The sequence below is a fragment of the Lepus europaeus genome, chromosome 3 (genome assembly GCF_033115175.1).
Source record: "Lepus europaeus isolate LE1 chromosome 3, mLepTim1.pri, whole genome shotgun sequence".
NCBI lineage: Eukaryota > Metazoa > Chordata > Mammalia > Lagomorpha > Leporidae > Lepus > Lepus europaeus.
This window is the reverse complement of record NC_084829.1, coordinates 139,374,746-139,390,826: the sequence shown is the minus strand read 5'-3', so window position 1 is coordinate 139,390,826 and position 16,081 is coordinate 139,374,746. Positions and strand designations below refer to the sequence as shown.

The 16,081-nt window shown below is 38.6% G+C and overlaps 1 protein-coding gene across 5 annotated transcripts in view; it reads left to right on the top strand.

Moving 5' to 3' along the window:
• Positions 1-16,081, top strand: part of REPS1 (RALBP1 associated Eps domain containing 1) — a 100,845-nt gene that overhangs the window by 54,512 nt on the left and 30,252 nt on the right. For 4 of the 5 annotated variants that reach the window (XM_062186842.1, XM_062186839.1, XM_062186845.1 and 1 more), the window contains exons 2-8: positions 5,265-5,388; positions 8,161-8,354; positions 8,474-8,627; positions 9,107-9,231; positions 9,758-9,920; positions 10,209-10,272; positions 11,369-11,523. In XM_062186842.1, the coding sequence (XP_062042826.1) occupies positions 5,265-5,388; positions 8,161-8,354; positions 8,474-8,627; positions 9,107-9,231; positions 9,758-9,920; positions 10,209-10,272; positions 11,369-11,523 (979 nt within the window). The remainder of the gene's footprint in view (positions 1-5,264; positions 5,389-8,160; positions 8,355-8,473; positions 8,628-9,106; positions 9,232-9,757; positions 9,921-10,208; positions 10,273-11,368; positions 11,524-16,081) is intronic. The other variant, XM_062186843.1, reaches the window with a different exon arrangement.

The window sequence follows — 16,081 nt, the reverse complement described above, 5'->3', positions numbered from 1 at the left end:
GATATGAGATGGCAGCATCTCGAGTGGCAGTTTAACTACTGCTACATCACAATGCTGGCTCCTAAAATACTTCTACATGATTGGTTCAAGTACTGTCTGACTAATACATTGATTCTCTAACCACATGGATCAGTATGGGTACTAAAGTAAATAACATCTAGTCATTTTTTTCTAGACACATTAATGGCCTTTTGGTAGATATTATGGAACACATTTAGAAGTCAACACTGTCTTACCAAGTGCTGATAATAGTTTGTGATGCCAATAAAATTAATATATATATTATATATATATATTTAAATTTATTTATTTAAAAGGCAGAGTTACACAAAGGGAGAGAGGTCTTCCATATACTGGTTTACTCCCAAATGGCCACAACTGTCAGGGCGAGGCCAGACCAAAACCAGGAGCTTCTTCCAGGCCTCGCACATGGGTGCAGGGACCAAAGGACTTAGGCCATCTTCCACTGCTTTCCCAGGCTCAATAGCGGGAAACTGGATCAGAAATGGAGCAGTTGGGGGATTCGAACCAGCACCCATATGGCATGCCAGCATCTCAGATGGTGGGCTGTACCCACTACACCACAACGCCGGCCCCAGCTGTGTTAAATTTTTTTTTCTTTTAAGGAAAAAAAGCACTTAATACTTTGCTCATCATAGGATTTTTTTTAAAAGATTTATTTATTTATTTGAAAGTTAGAGTTACACAGAGAGAGGAGAGGCAGAGAGAAAGAGGGAGATCTTCCCATCCGCTGGTTCACTCTCCAGTTGGCTGCAATGGCTGAAGCTGCACTGATCCAAAGCCAGGAGCCAGGAGCTTCTTCTGGGTCTCCCACACCGGTGCAGGGGCCCAAGCACTTTTGCCATTTTCTACTGCTTTCTCAGCCATAGCAGAGAGCTGGATTGGAGGTGGAGCAGCCGGGACTCAAATCAGAGCCCGTGGGGGATGCCGGCACTGCAGGTATTGGCTTTACCCGCTGTGCCACAGTGCTGTCCTCTATGTTAAATCTTAAAGTATATTTCATTTCTAGAAAGTTTTTCTTGTGCTTGCACAAAAATGTTAATGGAATTATTTGTATCAGAAAACTGGACAAACCTAAACATCCAACTGTAGGAAATTGGTTAATTTGTGATAGGAATATCCATACAGAGGGATACCATGTGGAAAAGAGGGGCCTGTGTGTGCTGCCGTGAGAAGGTCTGAGTTGTGGAATGTGTAAAATGTTATGCAATGTGACCTATGTGTCTAAAATGTACACTGTATGTGCTGGTGTGTCTGAATACATGTAGAGAAACATTAGAACTAGGAAAGGAGTTGTTACTTCTGGTGAGGACTGTAGGGACTTCTTTCTGTATCCTTGAATACCATTTTATTTATTTTACCATGATATATAAATTTTATAGTGTTGACAAAATAAAGCTTTGTAGTTTTCAGTAGCTATTTTAAGTATACTTGTTCCAACCACCACTAACTAGCCCTGGGATTCCAGCATGGGTTAGAAATCTGATGGAAGCGTCTGGGAGTCTGTAGTCTAGCTAGTACCTCAGGTGTTCCTCTGTGTCAGGTAATTATGTTAGAGAAGGCATATACACATAACCAAATATGCATAGATTATTAGGAAATTACAATAGAGAGGAAATCAGAAGAATGAGTTACCTTGAATTGTGCCAAACTAATAAACTTCAGAATTTATAGATGATAAATGATTCTCTAGGGAATTATCAGCTATTTTAGAAATAGGAAACCTAGTGTACATAACATGGAAAAAACTGAGATATGTCAACCCAGCCCGTGTCATAGGTGAATTCTTTCCAATCTTCATGGCACATTCAATGCCTACCCTATTTGTAGTATTTCAGAGCAGAGGAAAAAAAGGCTCGCCAGATCAGCTTGCAATGCCAATGTAACACCAACTCAAAAGCCTAGCAAAGATTGTATTTTTAAATTATTTCCAGTTTTTATATGAAAGGCGGAGACAGACATCATCTTCCATCTTCTGGTTCATTTGCCCAGTTCCCTCAATGCCCAGGGCTGGAGCCAGGATCCGAAATGCAACCCAAGTGTCCCATGTGGGTGGCAAGAACCCAATTACTTGAAGTATTCCCACTGCCTCCCAGGGTCCCGCTTTGGCATGGAGCTGGAGTCAAACCTGGGAGTGGAACCCAGGCACTCCAATGTGGGATGTGGCCTCTTTAATCACCAAGCTGAATGCTTACTCCTGACTTTTTCAGTAGTCAATAATTGAGGAAGATTGGGCCGGCGCCGCGCCTCACTAGGCTATTCCTCCGCCTGCGGCGCTGGCACACCGCGTTCTAGTCCTGGTCGGGGCGCCAGATTCTGTCCGGGTTGCCCCTCTTCCAGGCCAGCTCTCTGCTGCAGCCCGGGAGTGCAGTGGAGGATGGCCCAAGTGCTTGGGCCCTGCACCCGCATGGGAGACCAGGAGAAGCACCTGGCTCCTGGCTTCGGATCAGCGCAGTGCGGCGGCCGCAGCGCGGCGGCCATTGGAGGGTGAACCAATGGCAAAGGAAGACTTTTCTCTCTGTCTCTCTCTCTCACTGTCCACTCTGCCTGTCAAAAAAAAAAAAAAAAGAAAAGAAAAAGAATTGAGGAAGATTGAGGAAATCCCCCCTTTTCATTCTAAGAAAAATTCCAGTTTATTAATATTATTAATCATAATGAATCATCTAAAAAATGTATAAAGGCCTTTCTAACTATAAAGTTACAAAGAGAGGTTATGGCTAAAAAACCATGAAGAGGGGGAAATAAGAATTATATAATTATTGTATAATGTAAAAGTTTGTACCACCAAAACAGTTGTTGGAAAAACAGTGCCGCTCAATCAGCAGAACTAGGAAACAGCACGTGCAGTATAATCTGACTTGTGCGTGCGTCTTCAGCTTCATGTGCTGCTGCCCCGTTCCCCACCCCCCACAGCCACACTCCGTGACTGGTGTTTTCCTTCCTCTTGGAGGCTTAGAGTAGATTCGGTTCCTGACGCATAGTTGATAGCCAGTAAATAGTGGCTGAATGAATGAGTGAATGAATTCCCCGACAATCTGTGGTCAATATTAATAATGTAGTAAAACCTTAAAGACCTACAACCCATTTTAAAGTCAGTAGAGAACAAGTTGAGTACTTCTCAGAAAAGTAAATGTGAATGACTAGCAAACATAAAACAATAAATGCAAAATAAAATGTGACTCCCTTGAACACTACCACCTCATTTGTCTCTCTTTTAAGTTTTGTGGTTGTGAATCAACATTCTTTTTAAAAATTTTTTAGATTAATTGAGAGAAAAAGGGCACACTTTCCCATCTGTGGCTCCCCAGAATGCCTGTAGTGGAACCCAGGAGCTGAGAACTCAATCCAGGTTTCCTATGTCGTGGGCGGGAACCCAAGTTTTCAGCCATCACCTGCTGCCTCCAAGTTTTGTGCATTAGCGGGAAGCTGGAGTTGAGAGATGGAGCTGGGCTTGAACTCAGGCTCTCTGATACGGGATTTCAGCATCCTACAATCTGAACCGTTGTGCCAAAAGCCTGCCCCTACCTCCTCCTTTCTTCCTTTCTTTACAAATGTTTGTTGAAAGGCAAGAGTTAGGAGAGGGAGAGGGAGAGAGTGAGCGAGAAAGTGCGAGAGCGAACGCTTCCATCCATTGGCACTTCCTAAATGGGTCTGGGCCAGGTCAAACTCAGGAGCCCAGAGCTGCATCCTGACTTGTCACATGAGTGGTAGGGGCCTAAGCACTTGGGCCATCTTTTGCTCCTTTCCCAGGCACATTAGCAGGAAACTGGATTGGAACTGGGGCAACTGGGACTCAAACCGGTGTCCATACCAGCATTGCAGGTGGTGCAACCCGCTTCCTCACAACACTAGCCCCTATCTCCTCATTTCTAACCATTCCTTGGATGTCTCCCCTGGTTGCTAACAAACTGTGATCTCCTTTCAGGTCTTTCCTTTATCTGGTGTATACTGGCAGGTTTTAGGTGCTTTGTTTGTAAGCAAAAATAGTTAAGATGAACCGTGGAGATGTCAGGTGAGAAGGAAAGGATAAGAGATCAGGATGTAAGCACAGGAAAAATGTTTGCATTGCCTGCAAGTCTGTGTGGCCTGCCTTTGTTAAACTCTTTGCCTCATGGGTCCCTTAATGGCGGTTAACTTTATCCTCTGCCCTTTTCAATTTCCTCAGAAGTGCATGCCCCTTAGTGGCAGAAATAGGAACTTCTTCCAGTGCTGATCAATCAGCAAAAATGGCTTTTCTTGTGTGCATGTAAGCAAATGGTTATTGTTGTGCTGCATTGCTGAACTGCTGAAAGGTGCTTTTTTTGCAGTTATGTAAATACTTTTCTTTAGACTTAATACCAATACCACAACATCTTAGGGGAGGTCATTGTCTTCTTGAGTATTTTGAGGAAGAGAAAATGACTAGGCATGCTCCCTTTCTCCAAGAATTTGTATTATTTGAGAATACATGACAAAGATATTTAGTCTGTATTTTAAGATAAATTTATCATGCTTGTGTGTTAGCAATCTTCTCTAGCTTTTACGGCAGCAATTTAATTTTGTGACCTAGCATCCTCCTTTGTGAGTCTGACATTGGCTTGTAGTGACCAGTCTTAAAGTACTTGTTGAAATGACTGGAATGATCAGTATAGATCCTTGAAAGCTTTCATGCTTAAAAGAGAAAAAAGGCAAGTAAGTAAACATAACTTTTTTTTGTTGAAGGTGGTATAGCCACATTGAATACAATTAAATGCCAAATAAGAAAATAATAATATCACCTAATAAAATGGATAGAATTTGATATAGTTTAGAAATTTGTTTCTTTGTGGCTAAGATTATATACCTTGCTTTCATACCTTAATGTATCCTCAGCATTCTTTCGTATTGCTATTTTATGACTGTTAACTTTAAATGGTCATGTAATATTCCATGGATCCCATAGCCCTATTGTAGGCAGTGCTGATGAGTGAATGATATGTTGTTTCTAAATGTGACTCTTCAGAATAAACAATTACTCTAATAAAATTTTTCATCACATAGATTTTGAGAAATCTTTTAATGGAAAACCAGTGCCTTTTTTTCCCTCAAACATATGATCCTGAAACTTGAGGAAGTTGGTTATCAATTGAGAGTTTTATACCATATACTGGTTATATATTTTGGAGAAGTTCTGAACAAGTTGCGTAGCTGCTTTTTTTTTTTTTTTCGGATAAAGAATTTTTGTCATAAATCTTAATGTTAACATTATGTGTGTTTTTTAATAGATTATGGAACTTTGTGGTGCCACAAGACTCGGTTATTTTGGAAGAAGTCAATTCTACATTGCTTTGAAACTTGTAGCTGTTGCTCAATCTGGTTTCCCATTAAGAGTGGAAAGTATAAATACAGGTAAATATAGAATATCCTAACAAATAAAATGAAATGATCTTCTAATTACAAATGAAATAAAGTCATTAGAATTGTTGAGTGTTCCTAGCATTATGTCCTTGAATGAAATTGATGACTTTGTTTCCACTACTTTGCATTTCTTATTTGAGAATATTAGAAAATATGTCTATCTTGTATCTGTTGTGACATGGAATATCTGTGCCATACATGTTTAATGATGATATGTAATATACATTATGTAATATATATTTACGTTATATATGTAAAATATATATTTTGTATATTTATATATATTTGTTCAAACGGCAGCTTTTGGAATTAATTTGCTAAAAATTGCTTAAAAAGCACTTAGATGAATTTTATCAAGATAAATGATGAATTGTAGTGACCATCTTCATATATTGCCTTTTTATTTTGTTTCTGATGAAACAACATAACACTAGTGGCTTCTTATTTAGGAAGGCTATGGAGGCTCGATTTGAAATTAGAATCAATTAACTAAAACTGTATTAATAGAGACAGTATTGGAGCCAGCATTGTGGCATAGCAGGTTAAGCCATCCACAGTGCCAGCATCCCATATGGGCGCTGGTTTATGTCTTGGCTGTTCCACCTCTGATCCAGCTCCCTGATGATGGGCCTGGAAAGGCAGTGGAAGATGGCCCAAGTTCCTGGGCCACCCACATGGAAGACCTGAAAGAAGCTCCTGGCTTTGGCCTGGCCCAGCCCTGGCTGTTGTGGCCATTTGGGGAATGAACCAGTGGGTGGAAGATCTCTCTCTCTCTCACTTTCCCTCTCCCTCCTTCCCTTCCTCCTTCTCTTCCTCCCTCCCTCCCTCTCCCTCTTTCCCTCTCTCCCTCCGTCCTTCCCTCCTTCCCTCCCTCCCTCCTTCTCTTCTTCTATCTCTCTCTAAATCTTCCTTTCAAATAAATAAAATTAATCTTTAAAAAATTGAGACAGTATTAAAATATTGGAAGGCTAAAACCCAGTTACAGGCATCTGACTACTTTATAAGTGTCACCTTATGAGTGTCATTCTTTAAGAATTTGGTTTTGAGTTATTTGCAGGCTTGTTGGTGTGAAAGATGAAAGTTCTATAAAGATAGACACATAAATGCAGAGGTTACTGTAGTTTTCATAGAAAAAGCAGAAAGAAAATTTGTGGTTTTTCTGTCATAATAGAATTTTTAAAAATAAGTACTAGGTCAATTTTTATTGGGACCTCTGGCTTGCGTCCTTCCCGGTGTAGAGTTTACATTTTTTCTAGGTCATTTTGAATTCTTACACATGTAGATTCATGCATATGAGGGGTCTTCAAAAAGTTGATGAAAATTGTGTGCTATGAAAAAAGTATGTGTGAATTTCAAAACTTTCTGTACCAAAATTACTTATCTTTTATTTCCATTTGTCCATGAGCTTTTTGAAGTCACCTCGTATACTGAATCAGTTTAGTCGTTCCCCACTTCATCTGGAGATTCTGAAGAGGAGCAAAGGCATTTCTACAACAGGAGGATGTACACTTTCCTCTGGAAATGAGTCTTTAAAAGTATGAGTTAAGATTAACCTGTCAATAAGTTCTGTTTCTCATCTTTGTTATTTAAAACAAAATGTGGAATATCTGTCTGTAGGAGAGTCATAAGCCGGACTAAAGTATGAACAGAGAGAATGCTTTGTACCATGACCTTGATAGGTTAAGAAAGGTACTCTGAGGAATTTCTACCATGGAAATGACTAAATTAATCTAGTGTCAATTTTATTGGCATGTTCTGTGGTTTACTTAGAGTTCTGGAATCTACTGTATAGAGACCTGTTGTGAGTAGAAGCAACCTAGACTTTGAGGGCTGAATGACCTGAGTTCCAATCTTGTAGCTTACTGCCAGTGTCACTTGGGCATCTCAAAGCCTCAGTTTCCTTACCTGCAGAAAGGGACTTTGTAGGATTGTTATGGTTTTGAAATGAGCTAAACATAAATAGCAAGTACAGGGCCATACATTGAGTGGACAGTTAAGTATAGCCATTAGCCATTGTTAACCATCATCCTTGATTTCTTTCTAGGTAACTGTTGTCTCCCTAGACAGTCAGAGATAATGGTCTCAATTTTGTAGCAATAAACATTTTGTGCCTACTATTTCTGTGTCCATTCTTGGAAAAATTCTAATATCTAACTCATCTTTTATTTTGTTTTTTTATCTCAGTGTCTTTTTTTGCTTTAAAATGGGGCAGAAATTTGGCACAGCAATTAAAATGTGACTTGAACCTCCTGGTCCCTTCCATGTGGGAGTGCCTGGGTTCCAGTCCTAGCTCCACTTCTGATTCTAGGTCCCTGCTAATGTGCACCCTTGGAGGCAGCGGGTGAAGGCTCAAGTACTTGGGGCCCTGCCACCCATTTGGGATACCCAAAAGGAGTTGCCAGCTCCTGGCTTCTGTGGGGACCAGTCCTAGATACTTTGCCCGTTTGGAGAGTGAACAGCAAATAGAAGATATGCTCTGCCTGTCTCCATCCCTTTCTGTCTCTCTGCCTTTCAAATATTTTAAGTAAAACAAGGTTCAGTGTTCTTAAACTGAAAATTTGAAATCCGAAATGCACTGATTTGACATTAAAAAAGTTTCAGAGTTTGGAACATTTTGGATTTGAATTTTCACATTAGGGAGCTCAGTCAGGATAGTCAATGCAAATTGTAAAAAATCTAAAAAACTCTGAAATCTGAAGCAGTTCGGATCCCAAACATCCCTGATAAGGATACTCAATCTATCATTATTTTTGTGGTTAACAGTAAAGGACCTTCCTCTGCCAAGATTTGTTGCTTCAAAGAATGAACAGGAATCTCGCCATGCAGCCTCCTATTCAGATTCTGAAAACCAAGGGTCCTATTCTGGTGTCATTCCCCCCCCACCGGGCAGGGGGCAAGTGAAAAAGGGATCCATTAGTCACGATACAGTCCAACCTCGTCCACCTGCAGATCAGCAGGTAATTACGTGCAGTTGTGATAACTTGATGTCCTGGGTTGGTGTTTAACACTAAAACATTTATGAATGCTTTAGTAATTAAGAACATCTCCTTAAAATTCCCAATACTATTCTTTCTAGGAACCTGCATCCCCAGTAGTTTCACCTCAGCAATCCCCACCAGCTTCTCCACACACATGGCGGAAGCACAGCCGGCACCCCAGCGGGGGCAGCAGTGAGAGGCCTCTTGCAGGACCAGGGCCTTTCTGGTCTCCCTTTGGTGAATCACAATCAGGTATTTGGAGATTCTTTAGATGTAGCAGTTATTTAAGGTTGCAAACTGAAGAGTATTCCTTTAAAGTTGTTTCCAATGCAATTCTTAATTCTAAGTCAATAATTAGATAGAGGCAAAAGCCAACCATGAAAATATTTTAAGTACATACAAGGCTTTGAAAAATGGTACTTATATCTATGATGCTCAGGCAAAAGTTTATGGACACCAGATTATCTAATAGTAAAATGAATAATTGTTTCCCAAATATTAAGTATGTAGAAGTATTGTATAAGTTTTAGCACTGACAAGGAAAGCACAAAACCATTTAAAAGATTGCAATGAAATATAGTTTTAAAATGATATATTTCTAAAAAGTTAGAGTTTGACAGAAAGCACTTATAATAGAAGTGGAGTAGTTTATTACAATCTTGAGTGGAAACCTGGTAATTTAATTTTTTTCTTCAGCCGGGAGTCAGTGTCTTTACCCCTTTTCCTTTTAGGTTCTTCTGCTGGTGATGCAGTGTGGTCTGGGCAGTCTCCTCCCCCACCTCAAGAAAACTGGGTCAGTTTCGCAGATACTCCACCAACCAGTTCTCTTTTACCCATGCATCCTGCTTCTGTCCAGGTGTGACATTTTATTGGTATTGCATTTTTATTTGCTTCATTCAGAGTATCGCTGCAATCATTGTTTTTATATTTTGCTGTTGCAAATTTAATAAATGCAAGTTTGCTCTTTTTCTTTTATTAAAAAAATCCTGAAATTCTGACTGATGCCTTTTTTCAAGTCTGTTGTCATTGGAATGTTTCATTAAAGGATTTGGCTGATTTTATTTCTATTTTTAATTCGCTAGTGAAGTTTTAAAAGGTTTCTGCATCTGAGAATATACTTGCTTGGCTTTCTTAGCACATTTCTCATAACTTTCTGTTGCTTACATAATTGGTATTGTTCTACACGTTTATATAATCATTGTGTAAAATCATATCTAGTAGCCTAATTGTAACAAATATGTGGTTTGCTGATGCCTTCTTGCATTACATTTTAAATGTCCACAAAAAGTAAGTTTTACTTTCAAAGGAAAGTAACCTAGCCATCTTGGTCCATATAATCCAATAGATAGATGCCATACTGAGGAAAAAATGTCTCATTACAGGACCAGACAACAGTGCGAACTGTAGCATCAGCTACAACTGCCAATGAAATTCGTAGGCAATCCAGTAGTTATGATGATCCCTGGAAAATAACAGATGAACAAAGACAGTATTATGTAAATCAGTTTAAAACCATTCAGCCTGATCTAAACGGATTTATTCCAGGTGAGTTGTTAAAAACAGAAGTTCTTCTTGATGGGACAGGACAAAGTCTTAATTTCATAATCTCAGACTGTTTTATTGGTCATAAATTTTAATTATGAAAAATACTTAATTCTCAAATTATTTGTGTTAAAATGGTTTATTAATCACTGGGAACCAAAACCATGACACATCACATATTAAGGTTGCCTTTTTCTCCCGTGAAAAAAGTCTTGAGACTCTTACCATGCATTCTGTTCTTGGATATGTAAGTTCAGGATAACATTAAACAGAAATGTTTTAATATTTCAGGATCTGCAGCTAAAGAGTTTTTTACAAAATCAAAGCTTCCTATTCTTGAACTTTCTCATATTTGGTAAGTGCTGTGTCATTAGTTGGTTATGTGGGTTATTTCAAAGGATTTTCCACCAGATACATTTTGGAAACTTAAACCTGTAGACTAACTTCCTCAACAATGTTGCAAAGACCTCAGTGTTATCTTAAAATAGCCAGCTTCTCTCTCCCTTTCTAGAAATCAGTGACACAGGTACAGTACTTCTTTGTAAAGTGCTAAAATTCCTTAAGCAATGTTAGTTTTTTTTGTTGTTAGCATAATGTATGGAGTAAAAGGTAGTTTGTATATACGTGGTTATGTTTATCTCATTTGTTTTTTATCAAGTTTAATAAGTCATATACCAAGCCATAAGTTTGAGAACAATGGTTATAGCACCTCTGTTTTAAACACAGATTATTAAGACTTGGGATAGCTGCTATTTATTTGGAATTGTACAATTTATAATCAGAAATTACCTTCTAAAAGCAGTCAGATAAACATAGATTTTCTAATGTATATCATTGTATTTATCTGTATTCTCAATTATTTTGTTATTAGATTTTTAGTAGCATAAAGTACTACCGTATGATATGGATAGATAACGCCTAAAACAGAAAACTGAAGAATCAGTACTATGCTCATGCTATTTATAGTTTAAGGTGATAAATAAGTAGTAGTTACTTCTGCATCTAGGCAATGGCAGGGACAGCTGAGTGGGACAGCTTTCTTTTTATATCAAGCCTTGTGGTTTTGTTCAGTGCTTTAAAATGCATATATATTGACCTTTGCCCAAAAAAAAGATTTAAAATTTTAATGACTTTATTACATGTACCTTACTAATAAATAAGGTCATGTTTTTTGTGAACTTAATTATTTGAGCTATTTTTTTGTATTTATGAGAATTTCAAGCACAGAGGAAAATTGAAAGAATTGTGGAATGATTATCTATATGCCCACCACCTGGATGCTACAGTTAACATTTTGCTGTATTTGCTTTATTCTACATCTTTCTGTCTATGGAATTCTCAAAATCATTGACTTTGTACTTTTTGGGGAAGGTAATTCTCTTTTCTCTTTTTGAGAAATATCGGGATCCAGTGCAGAATGTGACAATATTCACAATAAGCTTATCTTCTAGGGAACTCTCAGACTTTGATAAAGATGGTGCATTGACACTGGATGAATTCTGTGCTGCTTTTCATCTGGTGGTTGCTAGGAAGAATGGCTATGATTTACCAGAAAAACTCCCTGAAAGCTTAATGCCCAAACTGATTGACTTGGAAGATTCAGCAGGTAAGAATGGGAGCTGAAGAGAGTTGGTTGCATCCTTGATAAGCTTAACACCTTGTTTCTGAAAGCAAAATCAAGGTAGATGTTAAGACTTAGCTTAAAAACAGACTTTTCATTGAGCACATAGATTTGCCATCAGAGGAAGATGTACAGGCAGAATGTAGAACTCTTAGTCAACCTTCACAAATAAAGAATAGATGTCACTATTTCACCTTTATATTTGTAACTTGCTGAGATTTGAAGAACTTTTCACATTATTTTGCCATCCTTTTTTCTTATTTTGCCCTCCTTTAATTGAAGTATACTTTGAATAAGTAACTTGTCTTCCTTATAAACATTTTTTCCATTTAATGCATCTTAATTTGTTGAAGGCAAATACCTGGTTCTTCTTTAGGTCTTAGCAATAGCAAATATTTTCCTTTAGAACCCAGACTTTTTCTGTAGCCTTTAAAGGAACCTGAAATTTTGTGTTTTGCTTTGTTTTATTTTATCTTATTTTATTTATTCATTTTTTAAGATTTTTTTATTTGAAAGAGTTGCAGAGAGAGGGAGAGTGAGTGAGAGAGCTTCCATCTGCTGATTCAGGCCTAAATGGCTGCAATGGTCAGAGCTGGGCCAAGTCGAAGCCAGGAGCTTCATCTGGGTCTTCCACATGGGTGGCATGGGCCCAAGGATTTGAGCCATCTGCTGCTGCTTTTCTAAGGAACATTATCAGTGAGCTAGATTAGAAGTGGGGCAGCCTGGACTTTTTAACTGGTACCATATGGGATGCCAGCATCACAGGCAGTGGCTTTACCCATTACGCCACAACACTGGCCCCTTGTTTGATTTTAGATGATGCTATTTGAAAGAGTTACAGAGAAAGAGAAAGACAGTGATCTTCCATCTGCTGGTTCACTCCCCAGATGGCCACAACAGTCAGCACTGAGGCCAGGCTGAAGTCAGGAGCCAGGAGTTTCTTCCAGGTCTCCCATATAGGTGGTAGGGGCTGAAGCACTTGTGACTTAAGACGGGTTCTAACTCTATTTTTCTCTTCTGTTTCTCCACCTGAAATGTGGGTTATATGTCATTCACATTTCAGGACCTGAATTACACACTGAATTTTATCAACCCATAAGTCCATTTTAAAAATGTACCTTTAGTTTTTTAGGAACATTTTTCTAGGGGAATCCTAGGATTTTCTGATCATTTCAGGTAGTCATTAGACATCAGTTTACCTCCAACTTGAACTGAAGCTAAATTTTAAATCCTTATTAGGTAATTTTGTTTCAAGTACTTTGATTTGAATACCTAAGAAATATGGATAAGCACCTGCTTTGTGGAGCTCATCTTTTAGTAGCCGAGAGAGAAGAATTTGTGGAAGCTTCTGACTTTCAGTATCATTTTTTAAGATTTTATTTTATTTGAGAGGTAGAGTTTTTCAGTATAAATTTTTATTTGAAAGGCAGAGAGACAGATCTTCCATCCACTGGTTTACTCCTCAGATGCCCATCTGGATCTGGGCTTGGCTGAAGCAAGGACCTGGGAATTCATGTGGGAGACAGGGATTAGGCTACTTGAGCCTTCACTACTACCTCCCCTGGTGCCATTAGCAGGAAGCCTGATATTGGAAGTGGCGTTATGACTCAAACCCCAGGCATGGCATGTGGTCATCGCACATGGTATCTTTACTGCTGTGTCAAATGACCACCAGAAGCTTTATCTTTTGTATGTCATTTTATAGAGGCTTATCTGATTCTATCATCTGTTACATTTAGATCAGTGAATCTGGCTTTGGCATGTAATTAGTGGATTTCTTTTCCTTTAAATTTAAGTAAAATCAGCTTCTTTGTAAACTGAAGTTCTGTTCTAATTTTACACCATCAGATCTGTATCTGTTTAACAAGACTCTGGGTTTGTTTGTTTGTTTGTTTTTAAGACTTATTTATTTATTTGAAAGGCAGAGTTACAGAGAGGCAGAGAGAGAGAGGTCCTCCATCCTCTGGTTCACTCCCCAAATGGCCATCTTTCACTGCTTTCCCAGGCCACAGCAGAAAGCTGGATTAGAAGTGGAGCAGCTGGGACTCGAACTGGTGCCCACATGGGATGTTGGCAGATGCAGATGGCAGCCACACCCACTACTCCACAGCACCAGCTTAGACTCTGGTTTTTGTTTCTGCTTTTCTTTCCTTTTTTTTTTTTTTTTCTTTTGGTGGTGTGTATCTGTGCACGTTTGCACTATAATTTTAAAGGTATCAAGTCCTAGGCAATTTTTTCCTCCTATAATGTGTAGTGTTCTAATATAATTAATTGTAAACACTTTGCACAGTATCAAATGCAAATTGGATTTGCTTGTAAGTGAAAAATGTTGGAGTACTATTAATTGGGTGCAACATGATCAAGTTTTTGCTTGTACCTATCATTCATGTCTCTGAACGTAGGAATTATCTTGTGACACTGTGGCCAGTCAGTATTTACAGAACATTATAAATAACTCTGTTTCTAGATGTTTGCAGTTCAAGGAGAAATTCCTAAATAGTTTCTTTTGGGTGGTAGTAGAATTTGTCACCAGTGTCCTCTGTGTGGATGCTTTCTGAGTGTAGGCAGAAGTGGTTTCTGTCTTCTTTCATAGCGCCTCTCAGCAGCTTCCATGTGCTGTTTTTATGTAGTGTGCTGACAGTAGCCTCAGTAACCCACACTGTACTAAATGCTCAGTGTACAGTTAATGGATGAATCAATGCTAAATGTATGCCATTTTAAAGGTATATTTTTCTTGACATTCTTCTATCTTTAAAAATATAGCAGTTTGTTATCTTAAATTTATAATGTCAGAACTTACTAAAGTATTACCTTTGCAAGTATTCTATACTTGCAGATTAACTCTTAGAGGCAAATAGGTAGTGAACGGTGGTGACTTGAATTATAGCTCCTGGGAATAACAAGCTAGGCTTTTCTAAGTATGCAAGCATGAATTGTGTTAATATATATTTGTTTTCAAAAATCATTTAAACAGACTTATCCTAGATTTAAATAGCACATAACATAGAACAACTAAAGATTATAAGTAAAAGTACTTATGTAGAGCTGAGTTAACATATTTTATTTACACCAGCAGCACAAAATTTGGTAGCTAAAAGTAAATCGAGAAATTTGGTTTTTGTTTCCTTAGAAAGCATACAAAATTCATCTACAGAAAGTTTCTGTGGATGAATTCAAAAAAGAATGTATATTAAAAATTAAGTTGACCTACTAGTCTACTTCAATGCTATCTCCTATAGGGAAAAAAAAGTTGAGATTCTATGCATCATAAATCCATTCTCCAAAGAATCTCACCTTTGTAACAGAGTTGGATTTTATTTTCATATTATTTGATATGTATGTTTTTTTCTTTTAAGATTCATTTATGTATTTGAAAGTCAGAGTTACACAGAGAGAGGAGAGGCAGAGAGAGAGAGAGAGAGGTCTTCCATCCTATGGTTCACTCGCCAATTGGCTGCAATGGCTGGAGCTGCACTGATCTGAAGCCAGGAGCCAGGAGCTTCTTCTGGATCTCCCATGTGGGTGCAGGGGCCATCTTCTACTGCTATCCCAGGACATAGCAGAGAGCTGGATCGGAAGTGGAGCAGCTGGGTCTCGAACCGGTATCCATATGGGATGCCAGCACTTCAGGCCAGGGCATAACCCACTGTGCTACAGCGCCAGCCCCTGATAAGTATCTTTCTCTTAAACTAAACTTCTCCTGGTTAGGTAGTAACTGGATTGATTTTGTTCATTCTTTCTCAGTACTAAGCAGCATACACCCAAGTGCATATGTTCACTTTTTTATTTCATAATTTTTTAATTTGAGAGTCAGAAAGAGAAATGGTTCATTTCCCAAATGCCTGCAGTGGCTAAAACCAGGAGCCAGGAATGGGTGGTGGGAATCTAACTGGTTAAGCTATTAATTACCTCTGCCTCTCAGGATCTACATCCACAGGAGGCTGGAATCAGGAGCCAGAGCTCCGGATCAAACTCAGGTACTCCTACCTGAGATGTGGGTATCCTAATGCTGTGTTAACTACCAAGCCAAATGCCTTCCCCTGTTCACATTTTTAAAAAATTGTATGTATTTTCAAGGGCAGAGGGGAGAGAGAGAGAGAGAGAGAGAGAGAGAGAGAGAGAGAGAGAGAGAGAACGAGAGAACAGGAAGCTGGAATTGGAAGTGAAGCCAAGACTCAAACTAGGCTTCTCTAGTATGGGATGTGGGCATCCCAAATGGCATCTTAACTGCTATGCCAAATAACCACCCTGCATTTTTTTTTTAAATACCTAATTCATGAGCATTCACTTTATTTTTTTTATTTTGGAAGATTTTGCCCATGAAAAAATTCATAGCATTCATAGCATTCATCAAGTACAGCCTTTCATTAAAAATGGGAACTTTATGCATTTTTTAATGACTAAATAACTGAGCTACTATTTTCTGTCTCCACTTTGTACTGCTAATAAAAACAGCTCAGTACTATCTGGGATGTGGAATGAGGGAAAGGTTGGGTGTATTCCTTATCTCTGTTTCCACTTCCATAAACATTGCTTTAAAACA